Source organism: Panulirus ornatus, chromosome 5 (assembly GCF_036320965.1).
Source record: "Panulirus ornatus isolate Po-2019 chromosome 5, ASM3632096v1, whole genome shotgun sequence".
Lineage (NCBI taxonomy): Eukaryota > Metazoa > Arthropoda > Malacostraca > Decapoda > Palinuridae > Panulirus > Panulirus ornatus.
The window spans coordinates 7,808,580-7,833,645 of NC_092228.1; the positions used below are offsets into that span (position 1 = coordinate 7,808,580).

General features: G+C 39.3%; 1 protein-coding gene across 2 annotated transcripts in view; it reads right to left on the minus strand.

Moving 5' to 3' along the window:
* Window positions 1-25,066, minus strand: part of LOC139747954 (terminal nucleotidyltransferase 4B-like) — a 44,106-nt gene that overhangs the window by 3,419 nt on the left and 15,621 nt on the right. The window contains exons 4-10 of one of the 2 annotated variants that reach the window (XR_011712487.1): window positions 21,789-22,025; window positions 18,048-18,194; window positions 15,787-15,933; window positions 8,233-8,457; window positions 7,830-7,997; window positions 6,550-6,952; window positions 4,389-4,646 (exon numbers count right to left, since the gene is read on the minus strand). Coding sequence is in view for 1 of the 2 variants with exons in the window: in XM_071660463.1 (XP_071516564.1) it covers window positions 6,550-6,952; window positions 7,830-7,997; window positions 8,233-8,457; window positions 15,787-15,933; window positions 18,048-18,194; window positions 21,789-22,025 (1,327 nt within the window). In the remaining variant the exon portion in view is untranslated. The remainder of the gene's footprint in view (window positions 1-4,388; window positions 4,647-6,549; window positions 6,953-7,829; window positions 7,998-8,232; window positions 8,458-15,786; window positions 15,934-18,047; window positions 18,195-21,788; window positions 22,026-25,066) is intronic. The other variant, XM_071660463.1, reaches the window with a different exon arrangement.

Below are 25,066 nucleotides of genomic sequence, written 5' to 3' on the forward strand. Positions count from 1 at the left end.
ATGTTCAGCCTGAGTAACTCAAAATATTTCTTTCAGGGATATTCCCTGCTAAATCAGGAGTGTCTAATGTGATGGTTATGTAAATGGCAGGAAATACCGTATGGTAATATACTGTTTCCTTATACTCATATTCCCCATATGAACAACTTATGTATACAGGCTCTTAGGGAGGTGTGCTTTTAATAAAGTGTCTTCAATTAGTTTTTAATGTCTCATCTGGATGTAATCAATTCTTCACTATCATATGTATGTATACTTTACACTGCAAACCTACATACATGTCTGGTGTGGTAATTTTTTTTATGGGTAAAATAAATCAATGGATAGACCAGCAAATGTGTCAATCGTTTTCACCTTCAAACATGTACTACAAATTATCCTGAAGATTACCCATGCAGAATTTCAAACCAATACAGCTACCAACTACAGAAAAGATGCAAACAACAGATGCCAGTCAACAGACAGCCTATATCCCCCACTGTACATTAAGTGGATAAAATGCAAGGAATCTCTACTGAAACATCAGTATGAGAAAAGACAGAGGGGTGACAATTATACATGTCTTGAGTCTTCAATGACTAGCCATCATGAAGGGTAATCAATGTTAAAATAAATGAAATCATAAAACAAAAAGATACCTGCTGTCAAGTGTGGAGATACAGTAAATCACTATAATGTAGTTCACATTTTGTGCACAAAAAGTGGGGCAACAGTGTAGGTTGCCAAAACAAATATCTAAGGAGGGAGTGAAAAAAAAAAATATATAAAAATTTTCAAAGTCCGGATTATTGAGGCCACTTAATGAACAAAGAACTAATGAAGAATGGAGTTCTGACATAGTACAGACCTGCAGATAAATGTCAATAAAAAGAAGTCATAAGTATCTAAGCATCCTGAATGGATATAAATGCTGGGCATATATACAGGTGAGAAAATGTGATGATCAACATGTGATAACGACATGAAGTACAAATGAAAGCAAAGACTAAAGTGTCAGGTGCAAAGCTGGAATACTGTTTATTTTGATTTAAGTAAAAGCCATCACAAACACAAAGCCTATAAGCTAAAAGCATATCTATTAAGTCTGATTGCTTGAGTATGCAAATATGTAGAAATTAAATGTCTTTCATTTCAAACAATAATTTTAGTTACTACTGATATCACAAAAAGCAACTTTAAAGATATGAAAGATATTAAAATGCATCTATTTGGGACATCTCTTACGATCTTGAAACATTAAGCCAAGCTCTCACTAACCACCAGCAAATTACAGTCCAACTTTTGTCAGCAATACACCAATTCTCTCCATTCACAATCAAAATTCCTAAATTAATGCCACTCTCACTATATACCCCAGTATTAACACTTTAAGGATGGGCCCAAGAAAACTTAGGTGGGCCCCTTAAAAAAAACACTCTTACCATATAACTATTTATTTATATTTATTTTGCTTTGTCGCTGTCTCCCGCATTTGCGAGGTCACGCAAGGAAACAGAAGAAAGAAATGGCCCAACCCACCCCCATACACATGTATATACACACACGTCCACACACGCAAACATACACACCCATACATCTCAATGTACACATATATATACACACAAAGATTCATACATATATACCCATGCACACAATTCACACTGCCTGCCTTTATTCATTCCCATCACCACCTCGCCGCACATGGAATACCATCCCCCTCCCCCCTCATGTGTGCGAGGTAGCGCTAGGAAAAGATAACAAAGGCCCCATTCGTTCACACTCAGTCTCCAGCTGTCATGCAATAATGCCCGAAACCACAGCTCCCTTTCCACATCCAGGCTCCACACAACTCTCCATGGTTTACCCCAGATGCTTCACATGCCCTGATTCAATCCACTGACAGCATGTCAACCCCGGTATACCACATCGATTCAATTCACTCTATTCCTTGCCCGCCTTACACCTTCCTGCATGTTCAGGCCCCAATCACTCAAAATCTTTTTCACTCCATCTTTCCACCTCCAATTAGGTCTCCCACTTCTCCTCGTTTCCTCCACCTCCGACACATATATCCTCTTGGTCAATCTTTCCTCACTCATTCTCTCCATGTGACCAAACCATTTCAAAACACCCTCTTCTGCTCTCTCAACCACGCTCTTTTTATTTCCACACATCTCTCTTAACCTTACATTACTTACTCGATCAAACCACCTCACACCACACATTGTCCTCAAACATCTCATTTCCAGCACATCCACCCTCCTGCGCACAACTCTATCCATAGCCCACACCTCGCAACCATACAACATTGTTGGAACCACTATTCCTTCAAACATATAACTGGGGGATAAAATTAGAAAAATTAAGCATATTTGTTGTTGCACTAACATCAAAACTTGGTACGTCGAATGTTCTCATCTAAGCAATGATTTGTCGACACTCCTTTCTCCATCTCTTCTCTAACATTACCAATGCATAATGGATGTGCAGAGAACTTCTCCCAGTACAAACATTTCAATATCCACCAAGTTATCATTATCATTAGAGTCCAAAAGACTCAATACTTCGCTAAAGATGTACTGAGTGCACATGCCCAGGGTTATATCTTTCTCCATCATGTTATGGGAGTAACTAACATTCTAACAAACAACTGTAGTTGTATATGACGTTATAAATTTCTACATATCAATAAATTACATCATCCCATTCAGACGTATGCAGGAGGCAGCAACCTGCAAAAGTACAGCTTCAGCCTTGACATCATCAGCCAAACAATCTTTATGTGGATAAGAGACGCAATAATTTTTTCCCATTGCTAATCATAACTGCTTGTGAAATAAGGCATATCTACATAGTAATAAAGTGCATCTTCCAATTTAACTGAGGCCAGGGAAAGGCAACCAGTACATCTCGAGTCCCAACACTATATTTACACTGCCTAAAGGATTAAACATATCCAACTTCCTTCTTTACACTTACACTCTTTCTCATATGGCATGTGGTATGTCAAGACCATAAAGCCTAACAAGAGAAATTTTACAATGATGATGATGAAAAAGGGCTTTGATACCCAAACATTTTTCTGTATTTTGATGATGCAGGAGCCAAGACTATCTACTTTCAAGTGTGCCCAAGCTCTAGCTAAATATCCATTATCAATGGAAACCCAAAATCTTAAGGAAAAAGACCATCAACCAACAAATATCTACCCATTCACGAGAAACCTTTCAATTTCAAAAGGAGCATTTACCTTCAACAGACAACCTCTGTACTAGTTTACCATCACCCATACTCTTAATGTAATGTACATCAAGCAGACCAAACAAGTCTAGTATGGGGGCAGTCATAGTCCTACTGGCTTGCAACTTCTAACATACACTAAAACATTTCATATCTGAACTCCTCAAATCCAGGTTTGGACTTATCTACACACAGCTTGCAGCAAAATGATTTGGAACAAAGTGCAATTGTGATCCAGCCTCAATGGCCTTCAGGACCTCTAGCCCCCTCAAGTGCTTCATATGCATAACACATGGGCTGCCAGGCCATTTATTTCATCATTTTTTGTTTTCTACACCTGCATTTTGAGATATTCACAACTTTAATCTTCATTTTTGCTGAATGAACTATTTGCTTTCATAAGTCTTAAAGGAATGGGACGGAGAAGGAAAAGAAATGTAATGAAGAGAATGGCAGTTTGTTGAAGGCACTTTTAAACTTAATTTGAAGTATGGGAATATTAAATGAATTCTCAAGAACAAGAAACAGAAAAGCCAGCTATGGAGATGGTTTCCTAAGATTGGTATGTGCGTTAAAAGCAATGTGTGCAAAATAGGAATGAGATAAATGAAATGAATGTGAAAGTGAAGAACTGAATACTGAGATGGTCTGGGCACATGAAAATGATGAATGCTAAGAGGGATGACAAAAGCATATGAGATAAGGGGAAAAAGAAGACCAAGAATAACGTGGAAGGACAGGATAAGTGCTTAGAACTGTGCATGGATAAGGAAGCACACAGATGTCTCTGCAGAGAAATCTTGCTGAACAGTGGGAGATAGCATACAGAATATGGATGACTGACAAAAATAACAATAAAACAGCGCTGCAGCTCTTTACTGCCTTATTAAGAGGACGAAAATAGAAACTAATATAGAACTACTTGAGCTAAGATGACTGTGTTGACTGTGGTGTGACTAATTCTGATCCATAGCAGCACTGCCTCAACACACTTCACAAAAACACTGTCTGAAATACTAAAAATGAAATCATCATAATACAAGTAAGCTTACTATTCACCTCAGAAGCATAAGAAGGTACTTGTTGACTAAAATGTGAATTACTACTCAAGAGGCTTATCTTTTAACAAAGCTATATGTATGCTGTGAGGGAGGTTTCAAAATACTTACTGCTGCCAGTAATGCTGTTCAACCTAACCTTGAGAAGCCACAACTTCACTAGTATACTGGCCAGGTGTTAATTCGATTCAATCATCATTAACAAAAGGCCCAGGCTGCAGCTGTGATTGCCAAGATGAAATCAAAGCAATAGAAGAACCGGGCTTTGAATCTTGCTCAACGACTTCCTGACTTGTCTCCTTTGTCTTCCTAGCTTAGATAACTTGCCTCGACAAGAGAAGACTGGATAAGTCTTTCAGTTCCTATGATCTAGGGAAAGGTTATGGACATCACTGTATAGTAATATCTTGTCATACTTAACAAATAAACACTTTCCTATAAGAACTGCAGTTACACTTGAGCTCAACAAGTACAAATGATTGCTAGCCAGTTTACCAGCAGAGCTGAGGCTTGTGGTGCAGCTATGATTGGCAGAGGAGGTAAGTAATTGTTTGTTTGAAATGGAATGGCAGCTCCTGATTGGGTAAGCATCAGGGTGTTGGTAGTTGGGTGGCTGATAGTCACTCTTGGTAAACATGAGTTTCTGTTGGGTATGGTTGTCCAACCAAAGCTTGCCTGGCAATTTCAAATCTAGAAGTCCTTCTAGTTCAAAAATCCAATATAAAACTAATTCATAAATAAAACAACTACACAATAATGAAAATGAAAATAATCAAAATCATCCATACTAATCCCTAACTGCACTGAGCGTAACAGATTGAATAAAGAGGAGCTTCTACAGTAAGTACATTATGGTACTTCAGAGCTATTTACCTTGTATGCTTAAATGAATCATGAATACCATATCTTTAGTCAATCCTTTTCTATAATATATAATACAACACTAAGGTATATATTTTTTCTTTTCTTCTTTCATAAACGTTTATTTCAAGCATTAGTGAGGCAGCATCACAAACAATTGAAGAAATGGCTTTTATTTGCTCACATCCACTCTCTAACTGTCATGTATACTGAACCAACACCAAAGCCCCCTGTCCACAAGCAGGCGCCACAGACCTTTCCATGGCCACCCCTGACTGCTTCATATGCCCTAGTTCTACCCACTGACAGCATGTCATCCCTTGTAAATCACAAGGCATCAATTCAATTTCTACCTTGCATCCTCCTGCATATTCAAGCCCTGAGGCTTCAGAGTGTCTCTTAACCCATCCTTCTACCTAAACATTGGTTTCCCATTTTCCATGTTCCTTCTACTTCTGAAATGTATACCCTCTTAGTCACTGTTTCACTCATCCCTCCCATTATTCAAGCCACTTCAGCATATCCTCTTTAGCTATCTCATGAATACTCATCTTACTACCACACCTTTCTCTTAACCTATCACTTATTCGATCAACTCTCCTTACACCACAGACTGTTCTCAAACATTTCATACCCAACACATTCTCACCCTTCTGTACTTGCTCATCTTGGGTCCATGCCTCACATCCATATAACACTGTCAGAACTACTATTCCATCAAACACCCATTTTTCCCCAACAGAAAGTGCCATCTCTGTCTCCTATCCTAGCCCAATTTAGCTCACTTCAGCTTCCATGACTTCATTCACTGCCTTGTCCACTCCCAGGTACCTAAAACACTCTGCTTATTTAGCTAAGCAAATGTGGAACAAATTAACAGTGACCTCATCTGCATAAATCCACTCACCAGCTGTTAAGCATATCAAATGAAACAAGAGCCAACTATTCATAGTCAAAACCCAATGATTACTCCATACTGATCATTTTGTGTGCCCTAGTTCAAAACACTGACTGCACTTCACCTCTATATACCACATCCATCCAATCCATTTATTCCCATACACAAGTCTGCATCCTTTTGAATGTTCAGGCCTGTATTCTAAAAAAAAATCTCCTTTAATCAATGTTTTTATTTCCTTCTTGGTCTCTAAATCTCATTCCTCACTCTATTTTGGATAAAGGCTCTCTCACTTTTTCCTTTTTTTTCCCTCTCCTGATGTTAAACCATTTCAGCACACCTTAGTCAGCTCCCTCATTCAGACTTCTTATACTTCTCTCTTACACTGAAATTTCTTGCATGTCACACCAACCTCACATCACACATGATCTTAAGGTATTTCTTTACCAAACACACCCACCGTATTGTAAAATAGTAGAATATAAGTGTCAGGTAACTTAAAGAAAAGCTGACCTTGAGATGATGGAGAGTATCTTCTATGCTTGTGCCACGGCTTAGATGGGCTGCTACTATGCTGCACAGGGGAACCTCTTCCCTGCTGTTGCTGTGGCTGCCATGCCTGCACTGCTGGGTATTCCTGTCGTGGTTGGTTATGCCACTGTTTACTTACAGATGTCCCATCAGATGAATGGGAAGCCATGCGGGCCTCAGTACCGGTGCTGGAGATGCGCTGTGATGTACTGCCTCCAGATGGGCTTGGATGTTTGTTGATACTACTGCAACCAACACCAGGGATGCTATTCAATGTGGACTTAGTGCCTGATGTGGCACTGAGGTGGTGGAGCTGGTGATGATGGTGGATATTTGGCGAGCTGTCTCGGCTCCCTTCACTCATATCCACGGCCTGATCAGAATCCTGCAGGATAAAGGCACGAAAATCACCAACAGCATAAATACCCCCATTGTCATGGCCACCCCCTTGAGGGAGTTCCAGGTAGGAACAGGCATCAGAGACATAGATAGACTGATAGACAGATAGCATAAATACCCTGCAAGCTAATTCCTATCCTGACAGCTGGAATGGAATAGACTCTACTTCCTCCAGGTTCTCTCCATTCAGACTCATAATATAACCAACCTGTTTCCATACACTGCTAAACTTAATACCTTAATCTTATTCATATTAACTCAACCATCCTTTCGCGCACACACACACACACACTCCTAAACTCAGAAACCAGCTTTTGTAGTCTCTCAAACGAAACTGCCACTAAAGTCATGCCATCAGCTGACTCAACTCCTAAGCCCCTCCAACCCCAACAAACTGCAGACCTGCCTCTCTCCCCCTTACCATCTCATCCACACTAACCAAATGGCCACAGAGAAACCACAAATGCCTGATGTAGTCCCATCCCAACCCTTGATGACCCATTTCCATATACTAACCCCATCTCTAATAAAAACACCCCCACCCCCCGCATGTATGTATGCATGCTCACAATGACGTGCTTGAGGACTGGTGAAAAAATATTAAATGTTCGAAATACAGAGGTATATGTTTGTCAAGTACAACTGCAAGTTGTAAGGGAGAGTGGTGACTAAAAGGGTAATGGCTTGCACAAAGCATCTGATTGGGGATTTCTGCTCTTCACTTACAAAGATTTTCTTAAAAGGTCCCTAATTATAGCATCAATACTTCAAAAATAGTTTAATTTCAATTAGTCTTCCTATTTATGGCAGTAAGGGCATATAAAATGAGAAGTAAAAAGTAAAATATTGTACTTCCAACTTACCGTGTCATCACTGACAGAAGAGACAGAGGAGGGAGGAGTGGAATGCGGTTCAGATGCTTCCGATGATAAAGTATCATCATCGGCTACACTGGACTTATTACGAGAATTATTATTGTTGTTATTGTTGTTGTTATTCTTGTTGCTATTGTACTGATTATCTGACGTGACCTGGACAAAAAAATAAAGGTTTAAGATATAAAATAATTTTACTTTGAATACTTGTTTGCATACATATATCAATTCTGTACAATTCTAACACAATGAAAGAGGCAAAAATCAAGATTACAGCTTCTTAAGCAAATGTTACGGGAGATCATTACAAAATATATAATCTTTTTTATATTGTTACGTGTATCACAGAAAGCTCAGCCAAAATAAAAATATAGGTTATTTAGCTGCTCACTTGTAAATGATTCTGAGTATGAAACGCAACTGGTGGTGTAGGTGGTGCAGCTGGATGTGTGGGAGTAACATGATTGGTGGTGCTGGAGGTGATGGGCCGGTTAACAGGGAAATTCTTCCGAATCCATTGTCGATATAAGATGACATCATCTGTTATCCTCAAGATACGGCCAAGTATGGAGTAAGAGTTTGGATCATTTATTATGTTGTTTAGGGGGTTCACAGCCTGGAACAACATAGAGCAATTATTAAAGCACTACACACCACTGAAAGCTTAAAACTTAACTCTTATAAGACTACAAATACATTCATTTATTTACTTTGTTGCTGTCTCCCACGTTAGCAAGGTAGCGCAAGGAAACAGACGAAAGAATGACCCAACCCACCCACATACACATGTATATACATACACATCCACACACACACATATACATACCTACACATTTCAACGTACCTACATACAAATGTATATACATCCATGTCCACACACACACACATATACATACCTACACATTTCAACGTATACATATATATACATACACAGACATATACATATATACACATGTACATAATTCATACTTGCTGCCTTTATTCATTCCCGTCGCCACCCCACCACACATGAAATGACAACCCCCTCCCCCTGCATGCGTGCGAGGTAGCACTAGGAAAAGACAACAAAGGCCACATTTGTTCACACTCAGTCTCCAGCTGTGATGTATAATGCACAGAAACCACAGTTCCCTTTCCACATACAGGCCCCACAAAACTTTTCATGGTTTACCCCAGACGCTTCACATGCCCTAGGTTCAATCCATTGACAGCACCTCGACCCCAGTAATACCACATCGTTCCAATTCACTATATTCCTTGCTAGCCTTTCACCCTCCTGCATGTTCAGGCCCCGATCTCTCAATATCTTTTTCACTCCATCTTTCCACCTCCAATTTGGTCTCCCACTTCTCCTTGTTCCCTCCACCTCCGACACATATATCCGCTTTGTCAATCTTTCTCATTTATTCTCTCCATGTGACCAAACCATTTCAAAACATCCTCTTCTGCTCTCTTAACCACACTCTTTTTATTACCACACATCTCTCTTACCCTTTCAGTACTTACTCAATCAAACCACCTCAAACCACATATTGTCCTCAAACATCTCATTTCCAACATATCCACCCTCATCCACACAACTCTATCTATAGCCCACGCCTCGCAACCATTTAACATTTTTGGAACCACTATTCCTTCAAACATACCCATTTTTGCTTTCCAAGATAATGTTCTAGCCTTCCACACATTTTTCAACGCTCCCAGAACTTTCATCCCCTCCCCCACCCTGTGACTCACTTCCGCTTCCATGGTTCCATCCGCTGCCAGATCCACTCCCAGATATCTGAAACACTTCACTTCCTCCAGTTTTTCTCCATTCAAACTTAACTCCCAACTGACATGTCCCTCAACCCTACCTGTACCTAATCAACTTAATCTTATTCACATTTACTCTCAGCTTTCTTCTTTCACACACTTTACCAAACTCAGTCACCAGCTTCTGCAGTTTCTCACCCAAATCAGACACCAGTGCTGTATCATCAGCAATGGGAAAAAAAGAAGTTTATGTTCCAAAGATTATCAATCATTATAAGTATCTACATTTCTACCCTGGAAAAAATCTAACACCAATTATTGCACAGAAAATGAGACCAAGGTAACCACGTGGCAGTAGCTGGAAGCTCTCACCACTCACAGGAATCTCCCAGTTGCTATGATCCACACTTTCAATACCCTGTGGAATTACAATTATGGTGTGAACATTCTTTTTATATTTCTGCTATCATTATCTTTTCTTTCATTGAAACAAGTCATAAATTCAACCTCAGAATATATTCAACAAAAATAAAGGTAGCTCTTGACAATCTGGCATGTCTCATATTATTTTCTGTCATAATCATTCATTTCAAAAATACACAAAAAAGATGTTCAGAAACTCAACTTAAGTGGGTTCAACGAATAATGTAGCCATCTAAAGGATGCAAAGCTCAATAGGTTCATGCAACCCTAATTCAGCATACTTTAGTTTTTAAAATTGTGAGATTTTTCTGTTTACCTATAATCATTAATTTCTCAATCTCTTGAAGAAGAGTAAGTGCATACAGCCTCTCAGGTCACTTATACACATGCTCAATTCATGTCCACTGTATTACAACGAAACATGAACTTCCATATCTCCATATGCCTTCCAGATGATTTCTTCAGACTACATTTATGTCTCATGTCTTCATCATTTAGTATATCTAATCTCATAAATTTCAAAGATGAAGGGAACAAGAAGCAGGAGACAAAACTGGAGGTGGAAGGATGGAGTTAAAAAGATTCTGAGCGATCAGTGCCTGAGCATACAGGAGGGTGAGAGGTGTGCAAGGAACTGAGTGAATTAGAACAATGTGGTATACTGGGGTTGATGTGCTGTCAATGGACTCAACCAGGGAGGGTGAAGCATCTGGGGTAAACCAAAGAAAGGTCTGTGGGGCCTAGATGTGGACAGGGTGCTGTGGTTTCAGTGCATCACACATGACCGTTAGAGATTGTGATCAAATGTGGCCTTTTTTGTCTGTTTTCCTGGTGCTACCTTGCTGCAGCGGGGGGTAGCAATGCTATTTCCTATGTGGCGGGGCAACGACAGGGATGGATGAGTAGGGTGAGCAAGTATGAATATGTACATGCCTATATATGTGCAGAACCTTCACTTCACCATGAAGAGATAAATGCGACAATCACCACTGGAAAGAGAAAATAAAAACAGTGAGTACTTCGTTTATTACATCCTCAGACAGAGTGGGGTAGATAAAGGTGTTGAGGTCCTTAAAAGTACTGAGGTAGCAGAGGCTAGGCTTCATTAATCCCCATGGAATGCAAGTGGGCACTAATTATGTGACCTGACATATGACCTTCCTCTCCTTACATTGTGTGTGGACATGGTTATTCTGGTGTATACTTCTTAATAATCATTTCAGTTAACAATTTGTCACATTTAAAATGTCCAAAGGACACATCTGACCTGTTGGCCATTTTAAATATGACAAAATCTTAACTGAAATGATTATTAAGAACTATCCACCAGAATAACCCTGTCCACACAAAATGTAAGGATAGGAAGGTCAGATGTCAGGTCACATAACTAGTGCCCACCTGCACTCCACAAGAATTAATGAAGTCCTGCCTTACTGCTCCCTCTGTGCTTTTAAGGACCATAAAACCTGTATCTCCCCCACTCTGTCTGAGGATGTAATAAACAAATGTACTCACCATTTTTATTTTCTCTTTCCACTGGTGACTGTTGCACATGTATATCTGTACGTATGTATATATGAACATGTTCATATATACTTGTATATTTAAGTATATGTACATGTATGTTTGTGTGTATATGAGTGGATGGCTCTTTCTTCATCTGTTTCCTAGTGCTATCTCACTAACACGGGAAAAAGCGATCAAGTAAAATAAATTGAAGTAATGATTTTCTTCTGATTCAGATTATTCTTTGATATTACCTGAACACCTCCAGCCTAAAGCAAGGGGTAGTCTTAAACACAAAATCACTGAAGGAATAAGGTAAGTTTCGATTAAACTTGTTAATATTCAGTTTATCATTATTCTAAGGTACAATTTGGGATTTATCAACATCTGATTTCTAATGAACTTCCTTTCCTTCAAATTTGTCCATCAGAATGAGGGTTCAAATCATGGGAATCTGGCTTCTAATGAACTTCCCTTCCCTTAAATTAGTCTGTTATAATGAGGATTCAATTTCTGGGAACCTGACTACTAATGAACTTCCTTCAAATTAATCTGTTAGAATGAGGGTTTCCTGTAATAATAATTCCTTTGGACAGGAGAATGAATAAATACTAGTGTAAAGTGCAAGATGAAGGATGGAGATATGGGAAATGGTTGGAAACCTGCAGCAAGATGAATTACCATTGCATTCATTGGTGTGACTCTTGTATAACTTAATGAAGGAAAACAAGGAAAGAGTAAATGAATATTACAAAATTCTTCATGGCCCATACAGCATCAAATAAGAAGTGAAAAAATTTACATATCCTCTAATTACATACCATGGTAAAAGTGATGCAATGATAAATGAGATACAAGAGCAGGGGATAGCAATGCTGTTTTCCTGTGGGGCAGGTTGGTGACAGAAATGGATGAAGGCAAGCAATTATGAATATGTAATTGTGTATGTATGTAATGTCTGCATATGTTTATGTATATGTTGATATGTATATGTATGTATATGTGCATATGTGGGCGTTTATCTATTTATTTTTTTTTTTTTTGCTTTGTCGCTGTCTTCCGCGTTTGCGAGGTAGCGCAAGGAAACAGACGAAAGAAATGGCCCAACCCCCCCCATACACATGTATATACATACGTCCACACACGCAAATATACATACCTACACAGCTTTCCATGGTTTACCCCAGACGCTTCACATGCCTTGATTCAATCCACTGACAGCACATCAACCCCGGTATACCACATCGCTCCAATTCACTCTATTCCTTGCCCTCCTTTCACCCTCCTGCATGTTCAGGCCCCGATCACACAAAATCTTTTTTTACTCCATCTTTCCACCTCCAATTTGGTCTCCCTCTTCTCCTCGTTCCCTCCACCTCCGACACATATATCCTCTTGGTCAATCTTTCCTCACTCATTCTCTCCATGTGACCAAACCATTTCAAAACACCCTCTTCTGCTCTCTCAACCATGCTCTTTTTATTTCCACACATCTCTCTTACCCTTACGTTACTTACTCGATCAAACCACCTCACACCACACATTGTCCTCAAACATCTCATTTCCAGCACATCCATCCTCCTGCACACAACTCTATCCATAGTCCACGCCTCGCAGCCATACAACATTGTTGGAACCACTATTCCTTCAAACATACCCATTTTTGCTTTCCGAGATAATGTTCTCGACTTCCACACATTCTTCAAGGCTCTCAGAATTTTCGCCCCCTCCCCCACCCTATGATCCACTTCCGCTTCCATGTTTCCATCCGCTGCCAGATCCATTCCCAGATATCTAAAACACTTCACTTCCTCCAGTTTTTCTCCATTTATATTTATATATGTGTGTATAAGAGTGGATGGGCTATTCTTCGTCTGTTTCCTGGCGCTACCTTGCTGACGTGGGAAATAACAATTATGTAAAATAGTAATAACAATATGATAGAGTTGATAGAGATGCTCTGTGGAAGGTATTAAGAATATATGGTGTGGGAGGCAAGTTGTTAGAAGCAGTGACAAGTTTTTATCGAGGATGTAAGGCATGTGTACGTGTAGGAAGAGAGGAAAGTGATTGGTTCTCAGTGAATGTAGGTTTGCGGCAGGGGTGTGTGATGTCTCCATGGTTGTTTAATTTGTTTATGGATGGGGTTATTAGGGAGGTGAATGCAAGAGTTTTGGAAAGAGGGGCAAGTATGAAGTCTGTTGGGGATGAGAGAGCTTGGGAAATGAGTCAGTTGTTGTTCGCAGATGATACAGCGCTGGTGGCTGATTCATGTGAGAAACTGCAGAAGCTGATGACTGAGTTTGGTAAAGTGTGTGAAAGAAGAAAGTTAAGAGTAAATGTGAATAAGAGCAAGGTTATTAGGTACAGTACGGTTGAGGGTCAAGTCAATTGGGAGGTAAGTTTGAATGGAGAAAAACTGGAGGAAGTAAAGTGTTTTAGATATCTGGGAGTGGATCTGGCAGCGGATGGAACCATAGAAGCGGAAGTGGATCATAGGGTGGGGGAGGGGGCGAAAATTCTGGGAGCCTTGAAGAATGTGTGGAAGTCAAGAACATTATCTCGGAAAGCAAAAATGGGTATGTTTGAAGGAATAGTGGTTCCAACAATGTTGTATGGTTGCGAGGCGTGGGCTATGGATAGAGTTGTGCGCAGGAGGATGGATGTGCTGGAAATGAGATGTTTGAGGACAATGTGTGGTGTGAGGTGGTTTGATCGAGTAAGTAATGTAAGGGTGAGAGAGATGTGTGGAAATAAAAAGAGCGTGGTTGAGAGAGCAGAAGAGGGTGTTTTGAAATGGTTTGGGCACATGGAGAGAATGAGTGAGGAAAGATTGACCAAGAGGATATATGTGTCGGAGGTGGAGGGAACGAGGAGAAGTGGGAGACCAAATTGGAGGTGGAAAGATGGAGTGAAAAAGATTTTGTGTGAACAGGGCCTGAACATGCAGGAGGGTGAAAGGAGGGCAAGGAACAGAGTGAATTGGATCGATGTGGTATACCGGGGTTGACGTGCTGTCAGTGGATTGAATCAGGGCATGTGAAGAGTCTGGGGTACACCATGGAAAGCTGTGTAGGTATGTATATTTGCATGTGTGGACACATGTATATACATGTGTATGGGAGTGGGTTGGGCCATTTCTTTCGTCTGTTTCCTTGCGCTACCTCGCAAACGCGGGAGACAGCGGCAAAAAAAAAAAATAATTTTTTTTTTTTTTTTTTGTCGCTGTCTCCCACGTTTGCGAGGTAGCGCAAGGAAACAGACGAAAGAAATGGCCCAACCCACCCCCATACACATGTATATACATACGTCCACACACGCAAATATACATACCTACACAGCTTTTCATGGTTTACCCCAGATGCTTCACATGCCTTGATTCAATCCACTGACAGCACGTCAACCCCGGTATACCACATCGCTCCAATTCACTCTATTCCTTGCCCTCCTTTCACCCTCCTGCATGTTCAGGCCCCGATCACACAAAATCTTTTTCACTCCATCTTTCCACCTCCAATTTGGTCTCCCTCTTCTCCTCGTTCCCTCCACCTCCAACACATATATCCTCTTGGTCAATCTTTCCTCACTCATTCTCTCCATGTGCCCAAACCATTTCAAAACACCCTCTTCTGCTCTCTCAACCACGCTCTTTTTATTTCCACACATCTCTCTTACCCTTACGTTACTTACTCGATCAAACCACCTCACACCACACATTGTCCTCAAACATCTCATTTCCAGCACATCCATCCTCCTGCGCACAACTCTATCCATAGCCCACGCCTCGCAACCATACAACATTGTTGGAACCACTATTCCTTCAAACATACCTATTTTTGCTTTCCGAGATAATGTTCTCGACTTCCACACATTCTTCAAGGCTCCCAGAATTTTCGCCCCCTCCCCCACCCTATGATCCACTTCCGCTTCCATGGTTCCATCCGCTGCCAGATCCACTCCCAGATATCTAAAACACTTCACTTCCTCCAGTTTTTCTCCATTCAAACTCTCCTCCCAATAATAATGACTTCTTCGGAGAGGAAAATGAATGAATGCTATCTCAAAGTGTATGAAGAAGGACGAAGATATGATAAACCTACTGCAAGTTAATGTAACATTGCATTCATTAGTGTGACTTGCATATCTTAATATTAGAAGGAAAACATGAAATGAGTAATTGAATATCACATGATTCTCCATATCCATATAGCATTAAATGGCAAAGTGATACAATTCAAATATACTCTTCAAAGTATAATACCTGAGATAAAACAATATATGCATATTCAAATGCCTGCTTCACTTGTAAGACTCCGTATGATGATCGTCCAATATCATTACCAGGTATAAGGGGATCTTCAATACACAAGACAGACGGTCGGTGGCCCTCTGGCATGTCTCTCTGAACCTGTGATAAAAAATTTGCATTGAGAAACCTTTCCCATTCCTTTGAGAAGTGAGAGCATCTTACTGGCATTAAGAAAGCAAAATATATCCAACTAGATTTTACCTTTATACCAAAGAACCATCCACACTCTATTCATATAAGTATTCACTTGCCTTAATATGGAGCCAAAATTACCATACATCATTGGTTATTTCCCCTTTTAACACCATAAAAATCTAAATTGATATCACTGGCCACTTCCCTACCAGTAACAAAAGCAACACTACATACCATACCCCTTGATGTTCCCTATCAGCCCAACATAATCTTCAGCTATATCCCTGGGTATTTCCCTACCAGCATCACACAGCTTCACTCCAAGCACCCAACAGTCTTCTGCTACACCTACAAGTCATTTCTTCCAACACCAAACTATATTCATCAATATTCCTAAGAGCATTTAACAACCTTAATCAATACCTTAGGACTTCCCTCCCAAAACCATATAATCTTAAGCTATATCCCTGGCTACCTTCCACCACCACCACACACCTTCAGTTACATCCCAATGCCTTCCCTACCAGAAGATTGAACGGTATATCACTGGATACTCCTACACCATTATTACATACTTTAACAACTTCCCTCACATAAAACCTTACAAGTCTTCCAACACCATACAATCTTAAATGATAACCCAGGCTACTTCTAAACTAGCAAACATCATAAGCTTATATACTAACTATTTTTCTTTACACCAGAAGAAACAATTCTATATCAAAACACAGGCGGCTTTCCTTCCATCACAACAGACAGTGTGACAATCAAAATCCAATCTCTAAGCACACTCCCTACATCTCATGAAACTACCCATGTTTCTGTCTCACTCAAAAATATATCCTTCATCCTGTCCAATCAAACAGCCTCCAGTCTATTTAAATCTACATGATGAAACTATAATGTTTGATACGAAAAATACAGTAATAACTGAGAATATCCAAGAAAGTAGGAATTAGAGACATCTGCATTCATGAACTAGTGATGTGCAGCAGCAAGCCTCTGGACAAAACATTTTATAATAAAAAAAAATAAAGGCATCACAGACAAAATGCACAGCTTCACAAACTGAGCACATCACCCATCCTAAAACACTCAAGACATACATAACCATTTTGGTCAAAAATTGTCAACAAATGAGGTCAACTAACCCAAAATACATCCATGTTATGCACACAAACATTGTCAGTAATTCTACTTAACTTGAACCATGATTTCAAGATAAAATGTTTAAGATACACTTAAACCTCTAGCACATGATTCCATTACATCTAATTCCATTCACATCTGCATGAGGTAGATGAACTGCATATATGTTCCTTTTGTGATAATTAATTCTGTTGAACTCAGGGTCACAGCCCAAACACAACAGGCTGGCATTTGCCATAGGATGCCTAATTCCTTAAGGATATTTTACTATAATGTTCAACTGACCTACCAAAAAATGTGATACATATGCATATCGAAGGATACTAAGCCGCAGAAAAAATATTTACTAACACTGGGAAATTCATCCATTGGTAACACAAAATTAGAAGTGCATGAAATGCACACACCCCTATTGCAATATATATATTATCTTGTACACTAAGAGTATTCCAGAAATCCACACTGATAACCTTTTAAGCCTCCACTTTTACAAAGTTGTTCAAACCACTATGCAAATAATCTAAATACATCCTGAAATAGTTTTAACAATTCTTATATTTTCTTTTTAAATTCTAGCTTCTATGTATTTGTTCTAGTACTCTACTTGGGCTACCATGAACACTGTAACTGTATTCAAGACATGCATATATAGTCGGAGAGTTTAGGCACGCTACCCTAAGATAAACATTAACAACATGCATAAACACCTGATCAGCAATGTAAGCAACTTGAGCAAACAAACTTTTATTAAACATTCAAGACATGCATACACACCTGAAACAGCAACTTTAGAAGACCAGGGTACATAAATCCTTTAACAGAACATTTAAAACAAACATAAACACGTGATCAGCAACTGTAGACAACATGGGCATACCACCCGAGGTGACAAACAATCTTGGTATCCACAGAACTATCTTCCCACTAACCTCATCCTTAGAGATATAAGCTCCACCATCTTTAATTCTGATGCCAGTCTTCAAGTAGTTGAAGTGTCTGCCGTAAAGTTCAAAGAACTCTATCAACAAGACTCCAAGGTTAGCATTGGGCTGCAATGCATCTAACCGCTGATGCAACTGAAATATTGGAGTATATGGAATATACAATCAAGAGATAAATCTTAAAAAACATTGATGTGTTTCTTAGGTTACCAGTTCATAAAAAACTACATTTTTGCATATACTGTCGAGTAAAGAACAAGATGATTTATTTTTGGATTATCCACAACATACATCTGCAACTGCAGCTCTGACTCTTATATTTGTACCTATAGCAGTGACCCTAAAACTTTTGTTTGCAGCAGTAACTTAGGCAACTTTACAACTGTACCTATAACTATGACTTTACACATTACTTTACACAACCATTACACATGTGGATACATCAGTAAACCCTTACATCTGTACTTACTGCTCTGACCCCTCACTTCAGCAAATTTTTCTGACAAAGGCTCAGATCTTGATTGAATGATAAAAAAGAAAAAAGTCATGAATATTTGAGTTAGAGGAAATTTTGTCTTCAACTAACCAAAGGCACATTTTGTCTGCAAAGCCATAAGAGGGTACAAAATTTCAAACTGAAGCAACAGGGGAAATTATATATGTGAATGACTCATGCTTCACTTCCAACAGCCACACAGTAATTAAAACCCAGCAAAGTACAATGTGGCCTAGCCAGTGGTTGATGCACAAAAGCAGCCAGTTCTTCAGAACAAAAACTGTTGATAAAGATTCATCATCAGAGAACATGGAAAGTGGGTAAGATTTTGAAGCCATACTAGCAGAGCTAATCTTTGCCAAGTTTGTACAAGAAGCTACAGCCACCCTAGATAAGACAGCAATACTCCATACAATGGAAAGAGGGAAAGTCAGTCCTTATGTAAATGGAATAACTTAAAAAAGAAAAAAAAAATCAGAATCTGAATGATAATACCTATCCTTTTGGGGCAGGATTAGCTACTTATGTAATGTGGAATTCCTAAAGAGAAACCTATGCTAATTACATGTTTATGGCACTGAGCAAATTAAATCAGTGAGCCATTGAAGTAGATAGGAAAACCATGAGAAGTTAAAAACAAAGAAATAAGAAATAGGTTTTTCAAAAACTTCAAGTTGTGTCTTCCCCCAAAGGAAATACAACCAGAAACTAAATTCTAGGTTGTTGTGGCAAGACAAGAAACAAAATAAGCAAGAATAATATATCTGGTTTGAAAGAAATGAAAGAATGTGAAACCAAGTAATCAGCACACAAATTAGATTGCTGAACAAATTATCAAACCCTCCACGAAGAGCACAACTTTCAAAGGTTTGCCCACTCAGTGCAGGACCAAGCTTTTGTAGTTTTAAACTTGGTGCTTTTAGCCCTTTCAATGCTCCATGTGCTATAAGACATGTTACGGTGCAGCTCCCCAATGCATAATGTGATATTTCATTGGCACCCGCCATCATTGAAATCCTAGCGATGTTTGATTACACTAATTACGTTAAGATGTCACCAGCAGTCGATTACCACAAGTGGAAAAAAATCACATACCCCAGTCACCCACATGTGCTGACTTTGCAGAAAGACACTTAAATATGCCTACAATCCTGGAATAGGTATATACACGGGGGAATGACGAAGAGGAAACTTGCATACACAATAACTTTTCATTATAGTCATTAGGAGGAGAAATGTATTTGTAGAAGGCTATGACAAAACCAGAACAGAACTACAATGCTTCTAAGCATTAACTACATTGGAAAACAATTATAACTGTAATGAAAACAGAAATATTAGTTGTGTGTTGCTCATAACTTTACATTTGCCTTCTGGAATTCCATTATACTTGTTTAAATTGTGTAATTGTGAATTCACTCAGAAGGTTGTCATTCCATGCTATGCAATTACAGACAATCATGAAAGATTCAGATGCCTCTTATGATGTGTATATACATGCTCATTGCCACCTTAACTCAAACATTAAAAATAAAGGTAGTGGTGGCATAGTGGTAAGCATTCCCTACTGTGACGCATTCACAGGCCGACTAGGGTTGAGCATATAGCTTAAAATCCTGGTTGAGGCAGTCAGTCCACAGCCAACTCAGAAGTTCATCCACCCTTAGGGGCTGGTCAATATAATGGATGCCTGGCTAAGGCTAGGCTAACATAAAAAAGTTATAAAACATAATAAACTTGTACTAACATTTGCTTGCACATAAAAAAAAAGTCAATATGAAGTAAAGAAATACAACTTATTGGAGATATGGTAAGGATAAATTTACTTTAGTCCATCTTCTAACATCATTGAAAGCATCATCAGAACTGGAGCTCATCTCCTCATCAGATGAAAAATTCATCTTCAATCGTGTTTTTACCTAACTTCTTCAGTATCTCCATACTCAACACTTTTTAGTTTAACATCATTCATTGTTTTGTGGAATGAATGAAATAGTGCTGAAAGTTCTGAGACAGGATAGAACTGCTACTTCTGTGGGAGTCCTCTAATGTGACTGGTTTGGGTGTCATCTGTTGGAGATTGTAAACAAAGCTTGTGCTGCTACCTATTGACAGAAGAAACTAGTCTAATTCATGAGTGATTTTGGGCTTAAAAAAGTAAAAACACAAGTGACCTATGTTTCTTTGGAATGACTTTTTTTTCATAGAATTCCAAAAATAAACTTGGGATAAAGTGAAAAGCAGTTAAACAGATTAAGTGGTGACAATTTTTCTGATAGTTTTGTCAATTTTTTTCCCCAATTTCCAGTAATATGAATTTGTAGAATCTTTTAGCAAAACATTATCCCTCATTCCTAGTACCAGCTGAGTACTTAATATTAACTTTGGTAGCTAACTCATACAATTAATGATCACCAGGGATTTTACAGAAACTTCAAGAAAAAAACAGTATCCTTCAAAGTATAAATGTCTATGGCATCTAAAAGAACTTACAAACTATGACCATACGACACAGATGCCTTACCACAAGTAGCTGTATCTACAAGTGACTATTGCAAACTTTAATAATGTCCCTAAATCCTCAATCAGGTATATATGTATAAAAAAAAAGCCATAACACAATGTTTGAAAATTACCAAAATGATTACTCAAAATGCAGAAATTAATCAAAATGCATAAGTTGACCAAAGTCATACATTATATGTACATTCAGATAAACAAACAGAAAAGGGCAATACTATATATTCCCTCTACTTTGTGGCAAGGTAAATAAAAATTTTAGTTAGTTACACCACATGAATGGTGGGTGGCAGCTGCAAGGCACCTGAAAATGAAGTCTCATGATGCATAAGCCTGATAAGAAGAAACATTTACCTTCATCATAAAACTGACATGAAAATCTATTGATCTACATTAGAAAAGAACTGCAAGTAAGAGAGCTGATAACATGTAAAGACAAGATATTTTCCAAGATGGAAATCACATATGCCAAGTTTCTGAAAAGTACAGAGCTAACTACATCATAACTCTATGGCATTAATGAAACTTGACTCAATAAAAATGCAAAGTAATCATTAATGTTGTTTAAGAAATATCAAAACTGAAGCATAAAGGGTTTGACTGCCTATACACAACAGCATTATCAGTCCCATGCCCAAAACTGACAAGTTCAAACAGAATAACAAGATCACAATTTACTATATGAAGAAAGTTGTGACCACACTTTCACCTACCTGCAAAAAGCTGACTGTCATAAGGATGAGAGAGTAAGAGGATATCCCACCAGTGAAGACCTCATTCAAATCCCTCTGGAGGAGAAATTGCTTGAGCACCATGACTAGCTTGGGCAAAGCTGGGAAGCGATGTTTAAATTCTTTAATAAGACGTGCAGAATTCACACCACTATTCATGTTGAAGGAAATGTCCACTTTAACATCTGTTTCACTATCCGTTAACTTCACAATGGGTACCTGTCACCAACACAAAATAAAACATTCAGTTTTTCTCAATTCTTTAATCAATACACCCCTTAAAACTAAAAATTTCCACAAGCTGACAACTACAAAATTTTGGGATATCAAATTACTATTATATCTTCCTCCATGTGCTCAATCTAAAAAAAATGTTTCCTGGAGCTACCTCGCTGATGCAGGGGGTGGCATTGCTGTTTCCTGTGGAGCAAGGTAGTGCCAGGAATGGATAAAGGCAGTCAATCGTAAATAAGTACATATGTATACATGTATATGCATGTTTATGTGTATGTATATATATATATATATATATATATATATATATATATATATATATATATATATATATATATATATATACAGAAGTGGTAGAGGATGTGTGGATCAGGTGTTTGCTTTGAAGAATGTATGTGAGAAATACTTAGAAAAGCAAATGGATTTGTATGTAGCATTTATGGATCTGGAGAAGGCATATGATAGAGTTGATAGAGATGCTCTGTGGAAGGTATTAAGAATATATGGTGTGGGAGGAAAGTTGTTAGAAGCAGTGAAAAGTTTTTATCGAGGATGTAAGGCATGTGTACGTGTAGGAAGAGAGGAAAGTGACTGGTTCTCAGTGAATGTAGGTTTGCGGCAGGGGTGTGTGATGTCTCCATGGTTGTTTAATTTGTTTATGGATGGGGTTGTTAGGGAGGTAAATGCAAGAGTTTTGGAAAGAGGGGCAAGTATGAAGTCTGTTGGGGATGAGAGAGCTTGGGAAGTGAGTCAGTTGTTGTTCGCTGATGATACAGCGCTGGTGGCTGATTCATGTGAGAAACTGCAGAAGCTGGTGACTGAGTTTGGTAAAGTGTGTGGAAGAAGAAAGTTAAGAGTAAATGTGAATAAGAGCAAGGTTATTAGGTACAGTAGGGTTGAGGGTCAAGTCAACTGGGAGGTGAGTTTGAATGGAGAAAAACTGGAGGAAGTGAAGTGTTTTAGATATCTGGGAGTGGATCTGGCAGCGGATGGAACCATGGAAGCAGAAGTGGATCATAGGGTGGGGGAGGGTGCGAAAATTCTGGGGGCCTTGAAGAATGTGTAGAAGTCGAGAACATTATCTCGGAAAGCAAAAATGGGTATGTTTGAAGGAATAGTGGTTCCAACAATGTTGTATGGTTGCGAGGCGTGGGCTATGGATAGAGTTGTGCGCAGGAGGATGGATGTGCTGGAAATGAGATGTTTGAGGACAATGTGTGGTGTGAGGTGGTTTGATCGAGTGAGTAACGTAAGGGTAAGAGAGATGTGTGGAAATAAAAAGAGCGTGGTTGAGAGAGCAGAAGAGGGTGTTTTGAAGTGGTTTGGGCACATGGAGAGGATGAGTGAGGAAAGATTGACAAAGAGGATATATGTGTCGGAGGTGGAGGGAGCAAGGAGAAGGGGGAGACCAAATTGGAGGAGGAAGGATGGAGTGAAAAAGATTTTGTGTGATCGGGGCCTGAACATGCAGGAGGGTGAAAGGAGGGCAAGGAATAGAGTGAATTGGAGCGATGTGGTATACCGGGGTTGACGTGCTGTCAGTGGATTGAATCAAGGCATGTGAAGCGTCTGGGGTAAACCATGGAAAGCTGTGTAGGTGTGTATATTTGCGTGTGTGGACGTGTGTATATGCATGTGTATGGGGGGGGGTTGGGCCATTTCTTTCGTCTGTTTCCTTGCGCTACCTCGCAAACGCGGGAGACAGCGACAAAGTATAAAAAAAAAAAAAATATATATATATATATATGGAAGCGGAAGTGGATCATAGGGTGGGGAGGGGGCGAAAATTCTGGGAGCCTTGAAGAATGTGTGGAAGTCGAGAACATTATCTCGGAAAGCAAAAATGGGTATGTTTGAAGGAATAGTGGTTCCAACAATGTTGTATGGTTGCGAGGCGTGGGCTATGGATAGAGTTGTGCGCAGGAGGATGGATGTGCTGGAAATGAGATGTTTGAGGACAATGTTTGGTGTGAGGTGGTTTGATCGAGTAAGTAACGTAAGGGTAAGAGAGATGTGTGGAAATAAAAAGAGCGTGATTGAGAGAGCAGAAGAGGGTGTTTTAAAATGGTTTGGGCACATGGAGAGAATGAGTGAGGAAAGATTGACCAAGAGGATATATGTGTCGGAGGTGGAGGGAACGAGGAGAAGTGGGAGACCAAATTGGAGGTGGAAAGATGGAGTGAAAAAGATTTTGTGATCGGGGCCTGAACATGCAGGAGGGTGAAAGAAGGGAAAGGAATAGAGTGAACTGGATCGATGTGGTATACCGGGGTTGACGTGCTGTCAGTGGATTGAATCAGGGCATGTGAATCGTCTGGGGTAAACCATGGAAAGCTGTGTAGGTATGTATATTTGCGTGTGTGGACGTATGTATATACATGTGTATGGGGGTGGGTTGGGCCATTTCTTTCGTCTGTTTCCCTGCGCTACCTCGCAAACGCGGGAGACAGCGACAAAAAAAAAAAAAATATATATATATATATATATATATATATATATATATATATATATATATATATATATATATATATATATATGAATAAGAGCAAGGTAATTAGGTACAGTAGGGTTGAGGTTCAAATCAATTGGGAGGTAAGTTTGAATGGAGAAAAACTGGAGGAAGTAAAGTGTTTTAGATATCTGGGAGTAGATCTGGCAGCGGATGGAACCATGGAAGCGGAAGTGGATCATAGGGTGAGGGAGGGGGCGAAAATCCTGGGAGCCTTGAAGAATGTGTGGAAGTCAAGAACATTATCTCGGAAAGCAAAAATGGGTATGTTTGAAGGAATAGTGGTTCCAACAATGTTGTATGGTTGCGAGGCGTGGGCTATGGATAGAGTTGTGCGCAGGAGGATGGATGTGCTGGAAATGAGATGTTTGAGGACAATGTGTGGTGTGAGGTGGTTTGATCGAGTGAGTAACGTAAGGGTAAGAGAGATGTGTGGAAATAAAAAGAGCGTGGTTGAGAGAGCAGAAGAGGGTGTTTTGAAATGGTTTGGGCACATGGAGAGAATGAGTGAGGAAAG